This window comes from Alligator mississippiensis, chromosome 1, assembly GCF_030867095.1.
Source record: "Alligator mississippiensis isolate rAllMis1 chromosome 1, rAllMis1, whole genome shotgun sequence".
Taxonomy (NCBI): domain Eukaryota; kingdom Metazoa; phylum Chordata; order Crocodylia; family Alligatoridae; genus Alligator; species Alligator mississippiensis.
The window spans coordinates 268,256,304-268,281,730 of record NC_081824.1 but is presented as its reverse complement, the minus strand read 5'-3'; the positions used below and the strand labels follow the sequence as shown (position 1 = coordinate 268,281,730).

Here is a 25,427-nt window from a genome sequence, read left to right as displayed (position 1 = left end):
TGGCTTGCTGAGGCTGCTCCAGGAGCACCAACTAATGTTGGTGGAGATGGTCTCTTTGCCCTTCAGCTTGGCCAATCCACTCAACTTGCTACTGAGGGTGTTGCTGAGTGCATGTTGGTTCTTGCTGTGTGACTTGTTAATCTAAGACCCGCCCTTTTGGCAGTTAGCCCTGTACCCTCCCTGAGTCCCACTCTGATCCCCTGCCCCTGCACAATCTGATGCTCTGCTTTCTGCTCCCTGCCCTATCTGCCAGTGTACTGTCACATGTCACCTCCTCAATCTGGCACACACCATACACAGAGGCTGCCGTGCCATTCACGGCATGTATGCCACAGGTTGGCCATCCCTGACTTAAGGGATGCTGTAACCCTTGACTCCAATTGCTGTTGGTACTTGCAGGATTGGGGCTTCAGCCTCAGCACTCCCTAGGTATTCTAGCGTAATCTTCAAGCAACCAGTGAGAAGTTACCTGAGGACAGTCTAGTTCATGATAGGCACCTCACGTTACAGCTTGGTGTGACCTATACTACTTACCCCTTTGTAGCAGATACAACAGCATAGCTCTAAGCTGTTGGAGGAGTAAGTAACAGGACAAAAGACATCACTTCCCAGCATGTAGAGCATATGTTTTTATTATTAAGAGGAAGAAACTAATTGTAAGTTTACTCTTAATACAATGAATATCTTATCAAAAATTAAGATGTGAAAAGTTCAGGCACAAAACAAGCTGAAAAGGTCTCATGGAAACCATTTGTGTGCAATTCACTGAAAACAGCGTGAGACAATAGAAAACACGGATCATGTTTTACAAGAAAAATAATCAAACCTTAAGTCTATTACAATTCTGTCAGTACAAAATTCCTTATCAGTCAGGAGTTGCTGTTCTTCACAATCCTACAGGCCTGTGGCGATTTACAGAAGAGATCACTATACAGGAGACAAGCCCTCCCCTCAGAGACCTTTTGTTAGGATCACAGATCAAGCATGGAACAGCCTGAGGAAGGAGGCTGTATGGGAGCCTATCCGTGGTTGTTTTAATGGGCTGCATCACAGAACAAGATGTTCTGGAGGAGAGCAGGCTTGAAGTGTGGGGCAACGCACAGAGTGGTATGAAAGCAGGCATGAAGATTTAAGTTGCCAAGCAGGTATAGAAGTGATAAGGTAGATGTTTAGCGATGGCAGGCTCCTGCCTGCCACCCATGGACATCAAGAGCAGCAGGGAGCCAGGAAGTAAATCAAGAATAAGGGAAACCATTTCACCCACCCACCATGCACCAACTCTTTGAGATGCCATTGTGCCAAGCTGTCCCTACTCACAATGGTGCCTTATTTGGCACTCTGAGGTACCCTGGTTGTGGCTGTGGCATGGCACAAGAGTAACCCATCTGGTCAGCCAGTGAGTATAAGTGCTTCACTGCAAAGGGCAGAGGGTGTTTGGTCAAAAGCTTCTGTGCAGTGCTTGGGCACCATCTCCTTTCCAACAGCAGCAGTTTGTGGCCTAACAGCCACTCTCAGTGCAGTCTCTTCCTTAAAGTCTCCATTTGGAATATTGAGCATCTCCAAACTTAGGACACCAAAGGGAAGTAGAAGTAGCTAAATAAGCAGCTTGGTTGTTGGTAGAGGGGGCCATGTAGAATTGCCATACTTTAATTTTTCACTCCCCTCAGATTTGGCACGCATACCACAAGTAGCATAGTTAGTCTCTGTATGTGGCAGATCAGGGAGGGGACAGGGAGCACAGCAACAGGTAAGGCAGAGAGTAGAGCAACAGATCTGGCAGGAAGTAGAAAGGGGAGCAGATTGGGTAGGAAGCACAGGGCAGGAGAAAACAGAGCAGCAAATTAGGCAGGGGAAGGGGGTTTGAGTAGCACTCAGGGAGGATGCAGGGCTAAATTTGTGGCATACCTGCTAAAAAGGATGGTCTTCCACTGCTCTACTATACCCCACCCTTGTTTTCATCCTTGTTCCCACCACTAATTTCTCTCACACCCACCTTTTATTAGGAAAGAAAGGGATTTGGAACATTTCATTGTTGCACCTCCGCTGCAAACTTGCTGGCAGGTGCCCACATACAGCTGCCTGGGATCAAAGCAGCACTTCTGGCAACCCTCCCAGCCGACGTCCATTCTACTGACCTTCAGCTCCTGGCTAAAGCTTACCCATGGCTGAAGAATATGCTGGATGAAGCTAAAACATAGAATTAACAGCAGAGCAAAGAAAGACCATGGACAAGCTGGGGCCAAATGAAGTTAGTTCCATTGTGCAAGAAATCTCTTAGGTTCTGGTTTTCCCTTTAAAATGAGAAATGTCTCTTTCCTACACAGTAGGGAATAAAATCAGACAGACAGGATGTGGGTAGGTCCTATCCAGTGCTAGAGTCCAGCGAGGTTCTTCCATGCTTCAGCTTCTGACTTGATATAGGGGGGCATAGACCATGAGAACCACTGCATTCCAAGCAAGGGAAGTCCTATACTGCTCATCTCCCTATGGGAGACCAATAGAAACCCTTCTTCCCTGGCACTGTGGAGAACCTATTGTAACAAGGGCCACTGCATTTTTATAGCTAGCTGACTTCCCCTCGCACTAGAGGGCCACAGCCTGAGTTTTTAAAGCTAGACATTATGAATCATATGTTGCCTCATGTTACATTCTCACATGGGTTACCTGTGGAGTGATGTGGTCATGCATGTGCACAGGACACCAGAACAAGTGCTGATGGGAAATGTGTGTAACAAGGCAGTTGTGTCTGCAAGCCCAGCCACACCCAGTGGGCTGGGACATGTCAGGCATGCCCCTGAGTATCTGGGCTCTCCTTTTTATGAGCTAAAGGACATGCATGTTGGCTCACTGGTTGGAGGAGCCTTTCTGCTGGGCGAGACGGTCACAAGCGCTGCAAAGTAGGTGTGTTTGTTAGCTGGCTGTTGACTGTGCTGTCAGCTTATGCATGCTGTTCCAGTCTGCATTAAGTTATGGTTACTGAAATAAACATATTTTTTCCCATCTCTGCTTTGCTCTTTCCTAAGTAGGAGCTGAACTTTGCTTCCTTGTTGGAGAAACAGCACCCAAGTCCTCTAATACATCCTCAATCAAAAATCGTAGCCCGATAATTGCACTAGCAAAGTGTCAGAACCCAACGAGCTAGGCATGAATGGAGCTGACAATAGCTGCCTACAGCTATACCACAGAGGCTCAACCTGTGCTTGGAGACTGCATGTTGGAATCTAGTTTCCAAAGGCCCAGTGCCTCCTCACTAAAGGAGAGAGATTGATGTGGCAAACCTCCATCCGCACCTTAACCCCAGAGGCAGCAAAGCCAAACATCCCAGACTATGAGGAAGCAGGTGGCATTTTGGAGCATCAGGATGCTGCTGAAGTTTCTTCTTGCGGCTCACCAGGGAAACAGAGCTTTCCTCAAGGTGGGGTTGCAGAGGCAGGGTCCTGGCATGTTACCCTCCTAGTGCTCCTGTAGGGGGCTTTTTATTCACAAAAGACATCTTCCCAGTCCATTTGAGCAGATTTTATCTTCTACTCTGTCCTCCTCTTGAAGAGTCAAAGGGTCTATGGAATAAGCACCAGTCATGGAGGACAATGGGAATGCAGTGCAGGGCACTGAGGATAAGAGACCTGAAGAGACACAAATGGTAGGGTTTAGTTTTAACTCTTAAATATATACAACAACAATGTGAGACACAATAGGATCTGCCTGCAGACCATGTGATAGTTCCTACTTCCAGGAGCAATAATGAAAGAAGAGCTGTGTGAAGGCAGAAAAAGTAAAGGCAGGCCTCAATAAGCACCATATTTTAGGTTAGAATCTAGGTCAGCGTTTGGTTCTGGTTATACTTTGTGGGGTGCATGGAAAGAGATTTCCTTCTAGGCAAGCTGAGCTATTTAACATGCAAAGGGCTGTGGCTTGTGCCTCACAGCCACACAGTGCCGAGAGAGAACTGCCTTGGGTTCAGCCGCAGCAGTAGATGATCTTGGGACTTCTGACAAAATCACTCCCTGCTCCACCCACCAGACAGCAACCATTCCAAGCAGTGGGACTGGGAACCACCAAGCCATTATAAAAAAAGCCACAGGGACGTTATAAGAAAGAGGAATACAGCGGAATGGATTTATTCAGCTGGTGAACTCCCACTGTCAAACAGTGCTAACAAAACTCCCCCAAATTCATGCTAAATACGGCTTTAGTATCTGTTCCAGGCAGGGCCTTCCCCATAGGGCAGCATGAGTGGGTGGCAGGTTTGGAAATGAGAAAAGTAGATAATACAGTAGTTTTCCCCTTCTCTCATTCTCGAAAGAATCTCCAAGCCTTTCAGTTACCAGAACCACAAGTACAAGCTCCGTGACAAATCCATGATGCCATGGGGCTTCCTTGCTTTAGTGTACAGCACACCCAGGCTGTTCAGAGCTCTGTGCTGACAGCAGGACTCGAACCCAGATCCACCTGCTCCAGAACAGTAGTCACAGTAATAGTGAGCTCTTTATGCATTGGCCACACTGCCTCAACCCAAAGGAAAACTTATTTGGGATACAGGACCTAAAGCAACGGTGAGCACTTCCAGCCCATCCAAGAGGGTCAGTTGCACACACAGGAGTGTAACAGTGTCTTGGAAGCAACATATTAGACACATTTAGGTCTGAGCCTTGGTAGCATTTCCCTTTCTCTCTTTTGAGTGTCTGCTTATGAGCCAGAAACCTTGGGGGAAGAGTTAGCTCTAAGTCAAGTCCTAAATCAACAGTATAGAGGGGGCCCTACGGGTCACAAAACTGACTGCAGAAAGTGCCGCTGGGAATCTTTCTTTCTCCAAAATTCAACACAGAAGTACAAGGGCATTATCCCCACTTGACAGCCCCATTTTGACCCAGACTCTTCCCAGGCACCTTTGACTTGATCCCATGAAATATCAGAAAAATATGTTGCATTTTGAAAATGTGGACCTCTTGAGCTCCTAAGGAAGACATTTCATACCTTAGGCTTTTGATAGGATTTCATACTATCAAATCCCTCACTACAAATTTTTGGGAAACTCAGAAAATTCTTTCCCCACAAGTTGCTGAAAAGGAAAGCTTACAGGGAGGTGCCTTGCAGTTAGACTGGCATTTGAGATCCTTATTCTGAAAGACAGTGTTACTCCCTCACAGTTTCCCCCCTTCCTCAACACCCCATCCTCCATAAACCTTACCCTCAACGCCAACCTCTGTCCATTTGACAAGACAGGAGAGGTATATGGCCTATAAGCAATTCACCAGTAATTCTCTCTAGGGGATAAAGCAGCACATGAGACTAGTCAGAGATTAACTACCACTGAAAGGTTCAAATCTGATTCAAACTGATAGCAACTGAGGGTGCTGACAGACATGCAGGCCCCTGCTCTAACTCATGGTGCTTTACATAAAGTGCCATGGGTTAGAGTGGTCCCCCTGACCCAAGAGAAGTTCAGGGGGGAAACTGAGCTCCATTTTGGAGCTGATCAAGGCCAAGGAGCCTGCCTGCAGCCTCTCTCCCCTAGCCCCCCTCCTCCCCAGCTCCAGTGCTGTCTGCAGTGGGGGGTGGGGAGAAGGGATGGGGTGTGAGCTGCAGGCTGGGGTTTGCCTGACCTGAGCTGGTGGGAAGGGCAGCTGGGGGGAGGGGTGCAGGCAGGGGGGACTCCAATCCACCCACCTCCCTCTCCAGCTCAGGCTGGACAAACCCCAATCCACAGCTTGCTCCCCTCCCATCTCCCCCTTCCCTTCCTGCAGACAGTACCAAGGGTGGGGCTGCATCATGCGACAGATTGACCCTAGGGAACTTCTGTTCCCTAAAGCACTCCAAAGTGGAACGTCTTCATCTGATCCCTCATTTGATGACGGTTAATTTGTCATGTGATTGACCACTTTTAAAGTGCTCTGCAGCCATGCATGTATCATGGCATAGCAATAGAGTGCTTTCATGGGGCTGATCATGCAACAAATGTCACTTCTGTTTTCACCCTGAATGGCAAGCAACTCATAGCTCTCAGTTGTAATGTGTGTGAAATGAACAGGATTGAGGATCCTTGTGAGCCAGTGGCCTAGGAAACCCATCTTTCTTGTAACAACTGCCCAACTTGGGTGCAGTATTAGAAAGGAAACCAAGAACACCTTTCCTCTCTGCAACTGAAGCAAATTATGGCTGTACTTATAGAGAAAGCTAGCACTAACAGTGTCAGTGCTGTGACAATTATGGGGGCAGAATTCTCAATTGCAACAGAAACCAAATCTATGGGTCAGTTGAGAGTATGGTTGAAAAAAAAAGAAAAAACTGAGATAGAATCAAGTTTATTTTTAAAGCAGAAAAAAACAGAAAACCTCTGTGGCAACTTGGCTGGGAGCCACTACCAGGTCCAGTAGAGAATTTGTCACCTGTACAGTTCTGCCTGGCTGCTTTGACCCCAGAAAAGAACAGTGCTGGATCACAGAGCAGCCAAATGCCATGTGTGCTAACGTTGCCAACACACAGTACTGCACAGTCTGTTATGCTATAAAAAATGGTATAGAGCATTACCTGCCAATGTGGTCTTATCAGAAGGAAGATGTTTCAGATGTCATTGTGCAGAACTGGAACATTGTTGTCTTCGTACCCAATTTGGTTTCATCTTCTGTTGCTGTTGGCTGACTAGTACCATTGTAAGAACTCCTCACACGTTCACAGGCTAAAGTAAAGAGAAAAATCCTTATTAAGCACTTGGATTTCCAATATGCTCCATTGTGCTAGGTCCAAATGCTTCCTTCAGCAAAGTTCCGGTCTTTTTTAACATGGTTGAACATAAGAGCTGCCATTTACTGAGTCAGACCTTAGGTTCATTTAACCCAGGGTCCTGTCTCATACAGTGACAGAGTGGATACTGAAGGGGGAAAGTAAACACTAGGTGCATCTACATGTGCAAATAATACAGGAGCAATTTACTCTCAACTAAACTACTCAAGAGTAAACTCTCTCAGGTACGTATCTACCCATGCAGGGATGCAAAAGCAGATTTTCTGCTCCTAGGAGCAGACTGCTTCCACTTTGTGCAGCCCTGCAATGAGCACCTGCAGCAGCCAGGGGGAAGTCCAGGCTCTCCCTGGGTGCTAGCCCAGGGGCCAGGAGACAACTGTCTCCTGGCAGGGGCTAGGATATTGCTCCCTGCCCCTGGAAGCTGCCTGCTGCTGGGGTGGGCTCTGCCACTGGAGACCAGGCAGGGACAATGTTACCCTGTCCCAGCAGCCTGGAGTTCCCAGCTGAAGCTCCATGATCATGAGGCCCAGGCTGGGAGATCCTTCATGGGGCTGGCACTGGGAGACCCTTATCTCCTGGCCTAGCTCCATGGGGGGGATTTGCTCCCGGCCCCCAGAAGCTGCCTGCTGCTGGGGCAGGCTCTGCCACCACAGCCTGGGTGGGAACACTATCTGCTACTCCAGCAGCAGGGAGCTCCCAGCCCCTACTCCGCAATCATGGGGCCAGGCTGGGAGATCCTTATATCCCAGCCCAAGTCCCACAGTCACAGGACCTGGGCTGGGAGATCCTTATTTCCCGGCATCAGCTCCATGGTTGGAGGGCCAGCGCTGGGAGATCCTTCTCTCTCAGCCCCAGGATCATGGAGCAGGGGGTGGTAGAGAAGAATCTCCCAGCGCTGGCCCCATGACCACAGGACTCAGACTAGGAGATCCTTCTTTCCCAGCCCTGCGATCTTGGAGTAGGGGCTGGGAGAGAAGAATCTCCCAGAGCCAGACCCAGACCCATGACCACGGAGCTGGCGTTGGGAGAGAAGGATCTCCCAGCCTGGGCCCTGTGACTGTGGGACTCAGGGTGGGAGATAAGGATCTCCCAGCCCTGGCCCCGTGATTTCGGAGTAGGGGCTGGGAGCTCCCTGCTGCTGGGGTAGGGGGATATTGTTCCCACCCAGGCTCTGGTGGCAGAGCCTGCCCCAGCAGCAGACAGCTTCTGGGGGCAGGGAGCAAATCTCCTGTCCCCTGCTGCCCAGCTGACTGGGAGCACATTTGCTCCTGGTCAGGCGTCTACATGTGCACTACTGCGCAGTATGTAATCTCGAATAAATTTGCTACTTGCATTTGCAGGTAGCAAATTTACTCACGATTAGAACCAATTACTGCACAGTAAGCATCTGCATATGTAGATGTGAATGCTTACTGCACAATAAAGTGTCTCATGCAGATGTGCCCAGAAAGTCCAGTATTTTCCATCCTCCGCTCTGCTCCCGCAGTGGTGGTGATCAAGAGTATTCTCAAAGCAATCAGACAGAGAAGAGTTCTTAGGCCTAGCATCATTACCACTTGAGCAGAACTGTTTCTTACCATGTGTTGGAATAGTTAGTGTATGTTAGTGTGCATAGTCATTTGCAGACTGGCTTGGTGAAGCCTTTTAAGTGAAGCCTCAGTTACACTCCTGTCCCACTGGTACAACATTGGATCTCAGCACAGGGACAGAGCTGCCCAACAGATACCGAGGCAAATTTGGAAGGGACAGAAGTGGTGTAAATTGCATGACAGTCAGCAGTGTGACTCATGCAGCAAACAGATGAAGGGAGGAGAACCAAAGCAGCTTCCCTTATGGGTCCAGGACAAGTAAGAAAGAACAAGCAGAATATTGTATCTTCAATACTATTTCCTGGAGCAGAACTGGAGATTGTCTACTTGGTACAAAGGCCACCAACAGCTCAGCACCATGACCCCAGAGAAACTTTGCCTTCCCTTTTGTTCCTTTTTTTTAAGCCTCCCTCCCTTTTAGCATAATCAGATCCTTTTAGCATGGCCTTTGCTTCTAGGAAAACCTTCTCTTAGCCACAAGCCTGCCCCAAGTCCAGCTGTCTAGAATAATGTTACAGTTCTGAGGCATGGATTGAGCTCCATGGTCCTGCCGCAAGGGAGAAAACAGTGAGATGTTATCTGAAGAAGCCCTAGCAGGAAGCACTTGGTTGCAGGGAGATGTTTCCCGTCAACCAGGTTGTGATGCTCAGAAGCACCAAAGTGCAATTTAACTGTAGAAAAACCTGGAAGCTGGTTTGAGGCTCCAGCTTTCACAGTAGTAGAACTGTTCTCTGACACGTGACTGTGCAAAACAGCATCATTCTACTCCACAGATGTGCTACCTGTGTGTATTATGATGAACCTAGACTTGACCAAAGGCAGGGTAGGGTGGCACCCTAGAGACTAACTGGTCCAGTCATAGGCTTTCCTAGGAGACAGCTTATTTCATCAGATGCTAAGCCTGGGCCTGAGGCCAGTCCCCTGCTATCACAGGCAACCATACCACATGGTCCCTTTCAGAAGCTGATCAACCTCCATTTGAAAACCAGTTTGGTGGCCTGGCTCTCTCTGACTGGAGAGCTTGCCAGGAATCTTGTTGTTCTGACACTTAGAAATTGTCTCATTTTCAGCCTACATTTATTCAAGTTTTAAGCCTAGTCGGAACTTTGCCATGAAACCTTGCTTATGGGTCACAGGGTCCTGGGAGGAAAATATCTCAGCTACCCTCAGAGCCTAGGCTGATTTTGCAGGGGACCAGATAGGAAACAACCAAATCCTTTTACTTGCAAATAGAGCTCATTTAAAATTAGAAGCAGGAGCAGTGGAAGGCCCAAGCACAACAAAATGATGAGTACCCCCTCCATGGCTTAAAAACTACCTCTTCCACAGGGGGTGCCACTGCCTGTCCCACTGGGGGTTGTCACAGCTACCTATGAACACTTAAGGCACTGCAACTAGTCCAGCTGTTGAGGGACTCTTGACTCCAAAACTCTCTATCTCTGTGACCCCACAAACCTTAGTAGGGCAATCTTTAGACAACACTACAGGGTCCACCTATCCCCACTCCAGAGCTACATTTTCACAGCTCTTCACAGTGCCTAATGATGCAGATTTGCATTTGCTCCTATTGGCTTTCCAACAGCAGTCAGGTGCCTAATCAGTTTAGTACTTTTGTAAACCCCACACAATGCATCTTTAGTTGCCTAGATCCGCACAGGGACTTAGTCACTGGAAAAGACGTCCAGGAGATAAAATGTAGATCCCCTGCTCAGCTTCCAGTGACCCCTGGAGTCCATAGGAATGCATAGGAGTACCCTGGAGCACACAGGCTTCCAATGCTGATGTTCCTGGGCACCTACAGGTCTCCTTCCAGGCATGCCCAAAAGTACCTCAGTCTTGACCATGCTGAGCAGCTCTGTGCATTGCTCATGCCTAAGCCCCACTGAGACCCACACCACTAGATACATGTTTATATATTTTACTTCTCAGTATTTTACTTCTCTGAGGCGCTTCTCAGGTGTAGGTGTTCTCAGAGCATTAACTTCTTCAGTTGAAACAGAGAAATACTGAGTGTGGCACAGACTAGAATTCATGTCCTCTCCACAAAAGGGAGTGATTTCATAGATTTCCTAGACATTAGGGCTGGAAGGGACCTTGCAAGTTCATTGGGTCCAACCCTCTGCCCCAGGGGCAGGAAGTCAGCAGGGGTCAAATGATCCCAGCAAGATAAGCATCCAAGTGTTTTTTTAAAGTTAACCACTAGGCTAAACCTTTCTTTCTGCACTCTTTCTTTGCCCCTCCCAAAATATTTAAGTATATATAGAAATTGGAACATCTCCCATCCCAAAATACTATCTAGCTTGGTGGTTAGGGCCTTTCCTGAGAGATGGAGGACATGCGTTGGACCCCCTCAGGCCTAAGAGGCAACTAAGCCTAGGTCTTACACTGCCTGACTGAATGCTGTTGACAAGGAGCTATGGGACAAAAATGGGAGCTCCATTACCTTCTCTGGCCATGTTCTGAAAGAAAAGATCAATTCCACCTTAGCTTCTAAAAGAAAGGACTTTGCACTCAAATCCTGTAGACTATTGCGTGTGCTCACGTGTCTAAGAAGTCATCTTAAGAAACACCTCTTAAGATGACTTCCTTGGCAGTCTGCGTGCGCTAGCCATTCTGGGGTGCTGTGAATTCCACTGGCAATTTAGATGCCTAAATGTTAGGCTTTACCTGGCTTAAGTCCCACTTTGTGGATCTAGCCCTACTTACCTTTGTAACACTGGCTTCAAGGCTTTCCTGAGGAAGACAAGGGAAGTACAAATAGGATTTCGTTGTGGAGAAGTCTGTTTGACACAGCAAGTTCTCAACTGCATTTTGAAACATGGTATTGCACAGCACATTCACCCCTGGCAAAGGTTCATCTTTATCCACTGCAAAGCAGAATAATGGGCATGAACCAGCCTCTCCAGATCTAAACAGTCTCTAGGACTTCTGATCTGGTGCCAAACTTTCTTCCTTCTAGCACTCCTGTCTCCGTAGCAAATGAAAGGACAATCTAGGATCTGGAGAGCCGCTAGAATTTAGGCAAACCCTACTTTCTGAGATATGGATATACGCTCTGTGAAAACAAGAAAAAGGAGTGCAGAAAACAGTATATTTGATCATTTCTCCTGAACATGCTTCTCAAAACGAGGAAATGTACTTACCAGAACACCTGAAGTACCTCACCAGCAAAATAATGGCCACAAGGAAAATACTTAGGACTGTAATTGAAGCAATAATAACTTCATGAGATGGTGGATCCTCCTTAAACGATTCACAGTTGTCTGGTTTTGCTGAGAAGGAAAGAACAGAAACACAACGATAAGGTCCTTCATTATGGTATCACTACTGGGTACATGAATCCTGTGGTTGTTTTGGTCAAATTCTTCCAACTGTTCTGCCGGCAGTATGATTACTTCCCGCATATTGTCCACCTACTAGGTATCTTTATATTCCAGACAGGATATGCTCCCCACTATTTTTTCCTGGGAGTTTCTTCTCCCTTATTCTGTATAGTACAGAGTGGATCACTTTTCTACGTAGTACAGGGTAGATCACCTTTGTGCATGACTGTCTCCTTCCGGAAAGTCCATCTAATTAATGACAGTCTCTAAGGGATAGATTCTAAGATCCTTGGTTGAGCTGAATGGTATATGCATAACAAATTCCAGTGCTTTCAGTGGGACTATTTAATATGTAGGGTACTATTCACCATGAGTAAGGGGAGTATTCTCTCTCTCTCACTTCATTTGAGGATGTCCTCATCTGCATGGTCAGAAAACTGGGCTTAGAGACTTGTTTTAAAACAACGCCCTTATAATTCTTTCGATCCCTGGCTTTAGGCATCTCTTTTCATACTCCTTTCAAGCATGAAACATTCACACTGGGATGGCTGCCCCTCTCACTCTTCACACTGCCTTGCTTTGTATGTCTCCATCTGTCCCTCAAGACTAAGTTTTTCAGGATACAAAACTATGTGTTATCTGATCACTTACATTTACCATGCTGTGCACAGTCATGGTACCTCACTATCTATACAAAAGCAGAATTTCTTCCTGATTCTAGCTGGCAATAGCAAACCCTGAAGCAGGAATGAGAGCACTTGCAAGTTTTTATGTTGGAAAGGATACTAAATACTTATAAGAATAAGTATTGTCTGCTTTCAGAGATAGGCCCTTTAGCAAGTCCCACAGGTTAATTATCTACCACACGTCACTGGTAGGAAAAAAAGAAGAAAAACTTACTCAGAGGGTATTCTCCAGACACGGTCCTGTCACTGTACTCAACGGAACACGTGAGATTCATATTTTCAGTCACGTTGAACCGTGCCACGCCAGTAATATTATAGAGGCTGGTTTTGGCGTCAGATGTTAAGCTGGTGTTCCAATCCACAGACACATTATTGAAGAATCCAGAGACTTTGGGCTTTGGAAAGCCCCCATAAGAAGAGCAGCTCACCACCACCTCACTTGATTCACAGTCTGATGGCTTTTTGAGTGATAAAGCTGGCTGGCTGAAGTCAGCTAAAGCAAAGGTAGTGAGAGAGCTTTAGTTGTCATTCTGTCAGATGAGGCACAAAACTACAGGCCTGACAACCTGCAATCATGAGACATCCCATGCCACTCCTTGTAGGAACTCCTTCAAATGCTTCCTGGGGTAACTGCATTCCCTCTTTTCTAGCCTCTTCGAATTCCCTCTGCACTTTCAGCTGGAGATGGCATTCTCATATTTGCCTTCAGTTTCTACCCTTCCTGCTGTAGGGCAAAGTACTATTTAACCAGCTGCCATGTTAAATGATAGTTCTTTCTATCTATTGCTATATGGTAACTTGTGATGCTCTTCCGGGAGGTCTTGTTGCTCTGCAGTCATACAGTGCCTGGCATAATGAAGCCCTCATTTTTACAGGTTTGGTTGTTATTAATATTCTGTTGCACAGATGTGTACAAGACAGAAAACATTGTGTGTGAAAGACAAAATACAAAGATTTTTTGCTATGGAGCACAAACTCTGTTCCCTACACTTTTCACCTCCTCCAATATGTCTCAGTCCTACACAGGCAGTTCCATCTCTAGTGGACAGAGGCAAGCTGTTAGACTCTAGTGTTTTCCATAGACTGGCTTCGCTGCTGTGATCATCAGCAAGGGAACCAGTGAAACTGTCATCCCTACTTATAGGCCCCAACTGAGATGAGGGCTCCGTTATGCCAGGCACTGTACGAATGCAGAGCAGCAGACAGTTCCTGCCCCCAAAGACTAGAATCTAAGCAGAGGAGACAGACAAAGGTTGGGATGAAAGGGTGGTATGAAAGGATGAAATAAGGGTTGCATAATAGGACAAGGGTAGAAGTAAAAGGAAATCCTACGTCTCCCAGGTCTTAATCTTGTATGCAATCAACTGTGGTGGTTTTGGTGAATCATGTTGAAACCAGAAGTTGGACTAAAAGTCCTGGCTCACTTAACACAGGGTCAGTGAACTGTCATCATCTGGTAGCAACTTCCAGCCGCCTTAGACCTGTGGCCTTGGACTGAAAGTCTCTGTCCCACTCTCAATCCACTCAGCAGTAGACCCCCCCCCCCTCTGTCCTTCAGGATGTTGCAATCTCTCCTACCTATTCTCCTGGCCCCATTAGAACAAGGAGATGATAGAAAAGAAGGAGACTACAGTGTTTGTTTCCCCCCTGCATGACCAACTGTATCTCATTCCCAAAGGGATGACAAATCAACTCTATAGAGAATATTGCTCTCCAAAGCTGTGTGTGAAAAAAATGAAGAAAAAAAAAAGAAAAGGAATGTTTTGGGAATACAGCTCTATTTAATGGAGTATGTTCTCTGGTCACCTCAGATCTCACTGATGGGGAAAGGGGAGATTCCTTGTAGGGATTCATGAACACCAAGGATTGTCTGAATCCTGATTCCACATGCCTACAAGCACTAACAGGCCAACGGAGGACTGGGACTAACGATGCTAAAGCCTTACAAGACTGGGAAACTGGATGAAGGTACTTGTGAGCATTTCCAGTGCTTATCCCATGGCCTACAGAAGGCTTTCCTGGAAGAGCTGAGAGACATTCTGCTCCCAGACAGATCACAAAAAGACCAGTGTTGCTGCTCTTGGCTGAAAACAAACCATCACACAGACAGCTGTATTAATGGAAAATTATATGACTGGAACTTTTTCTAACCATCAAGATTCAGATTCGTTTTGAGCAAAGGGACCTATGGTGTTTCTTAGTGTCATGAACTGGTTCTCTCTAGCTGATTAACCTCAAGACAGTCTGATGTCTCAGACCTTGAGTCCTGACCAGTCTCCTAGAAGGCTGCGAGAATCTCTGGGGAGTTTGTGGTTCAACAAGAAAAGCAGCAGAGGGGTGGTCCCAACCTCATCTTTCTTCCCCAGGAGAGAAGACTTTCTCTATCATAAATGAATTACCCCACGTCCCTATGCTTCTGGATCCTGTCCTCTGCTTCCCCTGGGAAAAAGGCAGAAGCCTAGTTATCTAGGAGCGCAGACAAATGATTCAACTCACTGGACTGGATCCTAGAATATACATCTCCCTGAAGAGAGGATTAGAGCAGCGGGGAATGTGGGCATGAGGGAGGAGAGACCCTCTCTTAGTGTCAGAGACGAGCATGAAAAAACAAGGAGGGCAGGAGTAACGGATGGGGAGGGCAGACGGAAGTAGGATTGACTCTAACTCTCACCTTAGCCTTCTAATAATAAGCCCCACCATGCCAAGGTTTCTGGAGGTCAACTGAGCCTGACCAACCATGCTAATACAGTGTTTCTCAACATTTTTTTTTTTAGATTCAAGGTCCCCTCCTTGATAGATTCGAGGCATCCAAAAGACTCAAGGCCCCTCAGAAAGTGCCAGCTGTTAGTTTTCACTCTTTTGCAGAAAAATAACAGAAATTCTCCCATTGCAAAGAACTCAAAAGGATTACAACAGGTCAGAATGCTTTTAACACTAAAGATTCCTATTTGAAATCTCTGGGTTTATCTTGTGAATCATGTCTGCACACTTAACAGTGCTAACATTGTGTGGCACCCCACAGCACCCTTGAAAGGGTCTCAACCTCAGTGATGCTCCTAGCTGTGTACCTTGAACCTTAAGCCTTGGCATATTAATTAAAAGCTGTAAGTGACTTGGGACACACTACTTACCTATAACTGAAAGAATCACAGTCTGGTCGCAGAGCTTGACAGATCCCGTACGTTGAACTATGCATGCATAGCTTCCTGCATCTGAAATTTCCACTTGGGTGATTGACAGAGCAAAGGTTCTTTGGTTCAGGCTGGAACGGTTAATGGGATTCGGGAGCCAAGTCCCAAACGAATAAGCGATCACTACTTCTGTGACATTCTTTTGCCAGTAGACACGGTAGTTATTTGGGATGTCTTCGCTGCGTGTTTCATAGCAGCAGGGTAAGGTTACTTCTTCTCCCATTTTGGCGATGGCCACCTGTGTCTTGTGAGCAAAGCCTGAGAAAAGGCAAACAGCAACTATGAGACAGTCGGACCTTGGTAAACCCATTCTTCCACCTAGAACTCCACCACTTCTCCATTACAACTCTGTCTGCTCCCCACAGAGCATCTCAGCCTTCTCCAGTGCAGTCCAGTGGCTACTAAAAACTTGTAGAAGAGACCTAATCCTACCACTGTGTTTTTGCGCTGCTCTGGTCCCATTTGTGGATCTAGCTGATATATAATGGCCATTTTTTCCTACATTTTTCTTCTGTTGCATGTAGGTACTACAGGCACCTTTTTGTAAGGTGAAAAAACTCTCCAATGACATCCCATAAAAAACCGTACAATAATAAACCCAGCCACACAGCCAAACATTTCTGAGAAGGCCTCTGAGGACAATTTAAGTGACCCAGCCTAGAGCTCATGAAAAAATCCTCCCAGGAAATCTCTCTCTGCAGCCTGGATGTCATGATAAGGGACTTTACTCAAACCAGAGTTCCCAAGGAACCAGCTGGTAACAAGCCAGTGTCATAACATTCCTGTGATAACAAGCATTTGAGAAGAAAGAAAAGAAAATAACTCAGACCTGGCCTGAAGGGGTTCCCCTGCTCTGTAATATCCCCCTCTGCACGATATTCCTAGGCTTGAACACATGCAGTGTTACCACAGCTCCTCTACTCCCCCTCCTCTACTGTTCCTCAGCTCACACAGTAAGGGGCAGAAAGCAGGTGCCTGAGTGGTGACATGTCACAAAAGGAATGGCTTTGTGGTTAAATCAAGGTTGGGCAGTTCCATGCGTGCCTCTGTCTTGAGTTTCCAGGTAGCTTGAACCAATGCCTGTCCTTGTTCCCTCTTCTGAAAAATGAGAATAATCATACTTGCATGCTCTTAAATCAGGGGCAGGCAATTATTTTGGGCAGAGGGCTGCTTACTGAGTTTTGGCAAGGTAGCAAGGGCCGCATGACAGGCAGCCAGGGGCAGATAAATATTAATTTTCTAAATTTTTTAGGGGCCCCACAGGCCAGATAGAATGGCCTGGCGGGCCACATCTGACCCTCAGGTTGCTTTTTGCCCACCCCTGGCTTAAAGGGTGTCTCAGTTCCAAGAACTGGGAAATGCTTTGTGATCCTCCAGCAGAACATCCTGGAGAAGGACCAACACTTAGCCTGCCCAGGTGCCTGCTGCCATTAGTGGAGATGAACAGTCAGGGGCCAAAACAAAGTAAACACACAAGATCTGAGTCCAACTCAAAATGTGCACCCAATCCACTGCTGATACAAAAGTCCCAGATACTAGCAAACTAGTGGAAAATACACAGGAAAATACTGGTGTAGGAATGCCAAGATTATGCAACCCTTTCACCTGGGGAGCTCTTCTATGATCCCTTGACTCCCTCCTCACTAGTGATAGGGCCAAGTCTTCTCTTCCCACAACCAGTTGGGCTTCCCTGAATAGTATAGTCCACCTGAAGTTTTGCATCTTGCTCCTCCATGTGTATATGTATATATGAACACGTGTGTTCTTCCTCTATCACAAAACTAGCTGTGTGTACATCCTTTCAGTTCAGCTCCTAACATTGTGCAACAGACTTCCAGCAGCTGCATCTGAAATTCTGGGATGCAGGCCTCTGACCAACACCCACTGGACTTGGGATTTTTTCTTTTACTACAACAGGGGAAGAGTAGGCGTAGCTGTAAATGTCAGTGAGACATCGCATCATGAGTTGCATGATGTTCTCTGCGCTTTGCCACTAAGAGTCTCCTTTGTAACCAAAAGGAGAACGAAAACCTCCTGGGCAGTACATGTGCAGAGGCTGGAAACTCCTGCTGATGTCACACCCGCCCTTAAAAGGCACTGTTACCAATGACTTTGTAATCTGAATGCTTTAAGACTGAAGGACCTAGTCCATGAGAGTCATGCAGCCCCACAAAAGTCCCTAGTTCTTATCATTTCACTGCAAAGGTGGACTGCAAAGCAAAAATGAAAATGGAGTTCAGTTTCTGCACTGCATGTTCCCCACAGCCAGGCAAATGGAAAAAAAAATTTCCATCATGGAAATGTATTTTAATGAGTCTTCAAGGAAACTCCCTCCTTTCCACGCTCCTGACCCCAGTGAAAGCAGCCTGGGTCCGTGCTGTCTGTACCCCAAATGGCTATTTCATTGCAACCCATGTAAACATTGTGGTCCAAGAGAGTTTTCTAGTGAACCGGTGCCACTTTGTTTCTCCTCATGCCAATAAGCAGGTTTCATTAAAACCTGCTCTTGTGCAGTGAATGTTTCATGTAGCCCCACATCATAAGGACAGTCAGCACACAAATGGGGGCTTAACGTTAACTTCCATCTCTGATTTGCAGTTAAGGTTTGAAGGAATAACCCTGTTGCCAGTGAAGTACGGGTAGGGAGATCATCCATCCTTCCCACTATCTTGGGAACTTACAGAACACTTGGCTCTAGAGCAATGCTTGTGGGTGGGTGGCCTATGATTTTAGATGGAAAAGCAGACTGGCCATCCTGGAGGAAACCAAGATGGCACTTTCTCTTCCTCTTCCCTGCTCTCTTCTCCTTTCCCCACCCCATTTCTTTGGATTCTTCCCTTGCCCGTTTATTTTTCTGCTTCCCCCATATTTCACCTAGATCTTTGCAATAAAATATAAGTATTTTATATTTATATAAATATACATGAGATTCGTATTAGACAAGCAGCTTCTCAAATAAAAGGTTTGTTCAAATATCAGAAACATTGCTTCTGGGAAAAGACCATGGGCTGTGAGGAACATATCAGTTATTACACCACCAGCAAAAGCAGGGCTGTGAGCTTTCCCTTCAAAATAAGCATTGTCGCCATTCTTTCATACGATGGCCATTAGTTTCTTGAACTAGGAGGTGGTTCCCTCACCTGAAAGCAATTGCAGGCCTCTACCCTGACTACAGTGAGGGTCAAGAATATGCAACACAAGTCCTTCAAAAGCCTCCAGTCAGGCAGAAGCAACATTTTCTAGGATCAGTGAAGTGTGGCAAAGATTTGTTCCAGTCTCTTCCTGCATTGTTCACACGCAGCTCCTCTTCTCTCAGCATGAAGCAAGCAGGGGGAGAGAAAGAATCCCTGTTTCCCCACTTATCCTGCAAAGACGAGCAAGATGTACTGGTTTCTTAAAGTAGCTACTGGCCATGGACAAAAGAATTACCAATCCATTTGCTTGGAAACAGAATCTCCCAACTCAGCTTTGGATGGGGGACTCTCATAACTATTTCCCTGCATGGCTCAGAGACAGGATTGCAGTACTGATCAGCGGAGGTGCTTGACTTGTCACACAAGCTCAAAAGGAGAGATCTTGACTTGGGGATCAGACTGGCCCACAGTGCACTAATACTTTTCTGGGGGTGATTACTGAATGTCAGATGCCAGAAGTGGAGTGCACCTTGTGGATGGGACTACTACTACTGCTTTTGTACTTAAGATGAAATTCTGCCTCTTTTCAAATGAAAAAATTACAACCTTTTCTTCCCAAACTTCCAACGCCCACTCCAAATAGAGAGTGAATTTTTCTGAGGGTTTACAAGTAAATCCAATAATTAGGTAACAAAACTGACACTGGATCTGTAAAGAAATTGAGCATTTGCACTAATCTTTCCTTTGTCCCAGAAGATCCTTTCCATTCCTTCAAGCTTTCCATATAGTTAAAGTCAACATCTAGCCTGTGGAATATAACTGAAGACACAAGGTTGTATTTAAGCTAAATTACTGTTGTAGCAAACTGGAACAAGTACATTGATCACAGACAGGATCACTTCAAGGAACTCTTGAGTAGGGCCACTGTGAAGCTGGATGTAATTCAACATACTACCGCCTATCCTCAGCATAGGACTGTAATGATTCAGTAGCATGAGGGAGACTGGGTATGGGTACCAGTAATTTGGCCCAATTCTTACTATTCCTTAAGCGAGTGATTCTCAACCAGAGTGCCATGGCACCCTGGGGTGCCTTGAAATCTTTTCAAGGGTGCTTCAGGGTGCTCCACAATGTTGGCACTGTTAGGTTTATTAACATGATTCATAAATAAACTCAGAGATTTCAAATAGGAATCCATAGTTATGGCTTTTGAATTCTTTGCAACAGATAAACTGCTCTATTATTCAGCTGTAGTAAAAAGAAAGAGAAAATTTAGAGTTGGCATTTTCCATGGGGTGCCTCAAATCTATCCAGGGGTGCCTCAAATCGAAAAAGGTTGAGAACCACTTCCTTAAATATTCTGTTTGCCTATTAATTTGGATGTCAGTGCATGAAAAAAGTTTCCACTGGCACTTCCATCTTGGCTCCACTATACATCAAGACCTGAGACAAATGTGCAAAAAGAGACGTTTAAACACAGATATGGGGACTCAGGGAATTGACTCCCCTTGATGGAGGTGCTTCACAAAGCACTGGTACCACTACCCTGCCGCTGTGAAACAGCAGCTGGAAAGTCACCACTTGCTTCCAACAGATGATGCAAAGAACTGAAAACCATGTTTAACTAGCTGGCATACTGTTACCAGGTACTTCATGGGAGACTCCTCACAGTACTGGTGGAGAAAAGGAAAAGAGAGACAGTACATTTCTTAAGGAAAACACACAGGCATTTGTTTCATCAGGGTTACATTCAGGGCCTTGCATGTTTTCTGTGTTTGATGTACACCAAGTATTCTGCAGCCACTCTCATTCCACCCTGTAATGATGCCAAGAGGAAAAAAATCTAATGGGGTCTTAAAACTCATTTTTCTCTAATATAGGACCACAACCACTTATGCTTTGGCCATAAGAACATGGTTACCACACCCTATTACTACAAGGCAGAGCTAAGGACTTTCTAGTGCCTTAACCATACACTTATTACTGTAAAATGTATGCGTCTCAAATATAGGGTTTATAATGCTTAGTTTGAAATCACTGCAACATCTCAGCATTTTTTTTATCCACAGTGCCATTTTAACACCGTTTTCCTGGACATTTTTTCCCTTTTTAAATACAGGGTCTGTAGTCCATACACTTGTGGAGAAAGACTTGTAAAAAATAAAGCATGTGTAAGCCAGACAATAATAACTCTCTGGGTCTGCAAGCAGCATGAAGTAATATCTGAAAGAGATGCTTGCTGTCACTGTCCCCATTCAGTGATCAGGTAACTCTGAGCCCTAATGACGACAAATTGAATGTCAGCCTGATTAACTGTGTTACCTCATCAAAGCATGTTAAGGTGGAGGCAGAGATGCACACATTTCACTGCGAGTGACATCTTGTTGGGTATCAGAAGTGGGCACAGCCTGGTAGAGTACTGCTACTTCTCATGTACTTTTTAACTCCCTGCATCCCCTGTACATGTACTTGCAACTCCAGGCAAGTCAGTGGTGTGCCAGTCAGCATTTGGACCACTGCTGTAATAATTCTCCAAAAAAATATGTTACAGTCACCCCAGCTTTGCTAGTGTCATTGAAATGAGCAGTAAGCTACAGGCTAAGAGCCAGGAAACAGATACCCGGAGGGATAAGTGGGCATTTGTACTGAGTCGTTCCTGCGACAAGAATCCTACTTTAAAGAAAAAACAACAAAAAAACCCAACCAGTTATGATCTTTAGTTAGCAACCTAAGCAGCACTAGGGAATCATTGGGCAGCCAGGGATGTCTCAGTTTCCCACCACCTCTGGCACCATGGCCTGCTGCCGTTGCTTTGCCTGGGATGTGTTTCTGCGCCTATCAAGATACAAGCATGTGGCTTTCTGAATCATCACATGCAAACCTGCCATTGAGCACTTCCATCACCAACTCTGCTCCATTTTTCAAATGAGCAAGATTGCAACTTATGATGTTGGCAAATTTCTAAGAACAACTGTAGCTGAACTGGCATGGCAGCCAGGAAGATGAACTCACTTTTCCCCACTTTGGTTACTGGCATCTGAGTCAAGGCAATCCCTCTGAACAAATCATTTGTTAAGATCTATTTGTCTTTACACGTGTTGCGGCTTGCTTAGGGCCGACCATTACACTGACTACACTGAGGTCCCTGTCCATCCTTGTGATTCTATGGTTATGAAAATGGAAACCTGTTTATTTTTAATGTGTATCAGAGGAGATGGGGGATGGGATAGAAGGATTGGTTCTCGTCGTGGAGAGTAGGAGAGAGGGAAAGGGAGAGAGAGATCCCATGGCTCCTTTCCATAAAGCTAGGAGCTGCCCAACCGTGTTAGGAAAGGAGAGGACTGCCTGGAATATGCATTCAGATTTCAAACCCAGACTTAGCTGTTTCCTGAGAATTGAAAAAATTGGGGGTGGGGGGGAGATTAAAAATGAAGTTTGCTTAACATTTTTTCACTTCCTGATCTGGGGCAGGCCGGGGTATGGAAACTTCAGAAAACAGGAGGTGGTAGCACACAGCATGCAGAACACATTTGTCAAGTCTTTCCATATAATCATGAAGGTTGGAAGGGACCTCAGGAGTCAGCTAGTCCATCATCCTGCTCAAAATACAACCAGCCCCAACTAGATCATCCCAGGCAAGGCTTTGTCTACCCAGGTCTTAAAAACCTCCAAGGATGGAGGTCCCACAACCTCTCTGGATAACCTGTTCCAGTGCTTAACTATCCCCCTCATGAGAAAGTTTTTCCTAATATCTAACCTAAACTTTCCATGCTGCAACCTGAGACCACTGCTCCTTGTTCTGTCATCTGCCACCACTGAGAACAGTCCAGCTCCATCCTCCTTTGAACCCCTCTTCAGGTAGTTGAAGGCTGCTATTAGATCTCCCTCTAAGTGCCCTCCAGCTGAAAAGGCTCAAGTCGCTTTCATTAGTTCCTCACAATACCACTGCTCAAGTGTTATTACCTTCACTATATAGCTAGGGAAGTCCCCACACTGAGAGTTTTACATGCATCTGTCCCTACTGAGCTTGAATCTAAAAGCTGCAAGTACCCAGCACTTGTGAAAAGCAGTGCATGTCTCAGGGTAGACACCCAATCGGAGTGAAACTTGGTCAAAGTCACTAGCCTACCATCACCACTAAGACCCGAGAAGGGAACAGGGTGCCAGGGTCCTGACTCTCAATAGTCTGCTCTAATGAACACCTCCATTTTGGAGCACTTACTACCTAAGCCTTTACAAGAGGAACAATTTGGGCAATAATCCACAGTTGGAAGGACTGTTTGAGGAATGAGTAAATGCGTTATATATATAAAATATGACTCGGCTAATGAGACTATTAAAAGGGGAATATAATTATCTACAGGCATCTGAAAGGCATGAGAAAAATTGTTCAGGGCAGTCCAAGCACATACAGTTAAAAGCACTGGAATGAAAGAGAGTGAACAGATATCTTGGATGAAGAGCAATCATTGCTGAGGTCACGATCTCCTTAGGTTGAAGCAGTCTCTCCTTAGAGACATGCAATGTTAAGCTGGACAATATGCACTGTGGAAGGAGGCAGCTTGCAGTGGTCAGGAGGTGCATCTGGCTAGCTGTTTCATCCTGGCTGGTTTTTTTAATATTGAGGATGATATTGCTATAGCACTGCAGGAAAGTAAAACATACTTTCTGCCCCATACAACTAAAGTACCATTAGTCATTACCCAGCAGTCAGCACTTTCATTTTCAGTCAAGGAGTCCCCCGGAACCAATGAACTCAAATTATATTTTAAAAGCATAACAGAGAAAAGCAGAAGCATAGCCTTTGGCAGTTCTGCAATTGGAAACATTTGCATATTCTCAAATGACCTTCTGAAACTCCTAGTGGTGTCCCTTTGGGAGATTCAACGTTAGACTCAAGGTCCAACAACAACCGGCCTCACCCTGACAAAAATCAGCCTTTCCAAAAGCCTTCACAGCAGTCAACCCACAGCCTCTCTCAGGGAACGTGTCAAGGCCTCTCACCTGGTTTAGGGATGCAGCACCTCCAGATGACACAGCTAATGAAAGTCCAGCTCAGACAGAGCCCTCATATAATTTCACACAAAACTGTTCTATCTTTACACAGCACCCAGGCTAGAAATATAAAAGCTAATGAGTCAGGACATGCACAATTTGATGACCTCAGAGCAATAGCCACTTGTGTGCATTTGCACACTTTATTTATTAGTACCCACACTGAATAATCTGCCTGGGTAATGGCAATTACCATGCAGACCTTCTGGATGATGTGAGGTATCTCCAGGATAACTGATAACTCCTCACTCATACAGGAGTCTGAACCTTCATGGGAAAAAACTGAAGTTGCATCATGTTTAAGGAGATGCTTTAAAGTTTGCCCTGTGGAATGAACCACATCAGTCAGCATTGCCTGGCCGTGCTGGTAATTATGTAACTTAAATTTTCTGTTAATATCACTTTTAAGCATTTCATTTCCTTAGTTTATTTTTATTTGCTTTTAAAAGCAAGGAGGAAATAAAAGGGGGGAAAGAAAGAGACAAAGAACACATCCATGCAGGATAATCTGCGGACCCTACTCAGGACCATATATATATATATATATATATATATATATATATATATATATATATATATATGAACAACTTAGGGTGAATAGCTGGGTTCACTCCTTATAGAGATGAGCAAAGAGAGGAAGCAGTGAACACTCAATTCTCACAATTTTTGCTGCTGCTATTTTGGGGAGTGACAATTTTTGTTCCTGCCCAGATTCAGAGGAAGCAGCAGTTCATCCAAAAAGGCAAAAGAGCTAGGGGCGGTGGTGGCAGCAGCAGCCAAGAGACAGAAACTGAATTTGCATCATTTGGCACACTGGACTGTGAGTGATTCACTGAAATATTTGCCATCCTGCCCATGCCTTAGGTATTACCCCTGGATTTTTCAGAACTGGCAACAAAAATAGCAGTAAAGGGGTACAAACTCATCAACCACTGGTAAAATCTTGGTGGATGTCCACTGAGAGTGTTCCCCCCTTTTGATTTCTTAGTTCCCCCTGCCCTAAAACATGGCTCTGATCTAAGATCTCTGCTGGCAAATGAGTCTAAGAGGGGATTCCCAGTCCTTCAGGGTGGCTGATGAGCAAACAACATTTTGCAATGTTGAGGGAAATGTACTTTTCACCCATTCTCCAATAACTGAAAAATTCTGCAGGGATTTTCCTCAAAAACTTTCCATAAACTTCCTATCTCCATAGAGACCAAGGACCAGATCTGATCCCGAGATTCAACATCAGGACTGCCCGTCAGGCAAAGGTGGTGTACCACTCCCGTTGAGGAGCAGAGGGAGATTCTCTGTGGGCATAAACTCAGGCCCGCCGGTTTCACATCTTCAGCTCCTGGCCTCCACTGGTTTGAAGGCTATGACAAGTGCAATCTGGGCTTTGGCAACTCCTGCCAAGCACAATAGCCACAAATGGTAGGGCAGACCTGTGTATAAAGTGCTTCAAATTTTGCCATTTTAAAGTGTTGTTAACTTGTAGTGCTTCAGTAGCATATAGATGTATGACTGCCTCCCAGCTGTAATGTTAATGTGAAGCGCTTCAAAGCCATCCCTGTTTCAGCCAGGATCCTTTTTTTTTTTATATAGGTTGGTCCAATTTATAGAGCTATTGCACTCTGCCTGTCCGCGCCCTAAGGAGATGCTACAAAATTATATGACTGAGGGGCTGTCTACACTCTGCAAGTGGTAGACATCTGTAAGCTGGCTT

At 45.7% G+C, this 25,427-nt stretch overlaps 1 protein-coding gene across 6 annotated transcripts in view; it reads right to left on the bottom strand.

Moving 5' to 3' along the window:
* Nucleotides 1-616: 616 nt before the first annotated feature.
* Nucleotides 617-25,427, bottom strand: part of LOC102566599 (T-lymphocyte activation antigen CD80) — a 71,863-nt gene continuing 47,052 nt past the window's right edge. For all 6 annotated transcript variants that reach the window (XM_059720607.1, XM_019476287.2, XM_019476286.2 and 3 more), the window contains 5 exons: nt 15,471-15,788; nt 12,554-12,832; nt 11,474-11,602; nt 6,529-6,676; nt 617-3,623 (listed from right to left, as the gene is read on the bottom strand). In XM_059720607.1, the coding sequence (XP_059576590.1) occupies nt 6,546-6,676; nt 11,474-11,602; nt 12,554-12,832; nt 15,471-15,788 (857 nt within the window). In that variant the 3' untranslated portion in view covers nt 617-3,623; nt 6,529-6,545. The remainder of the gene's footprint in view (nt 3,624-6,528; nt 6,677-11,473; nt 11,603-12,553; nt 12,833-15,470; nt 15,789-25,427) is intronic.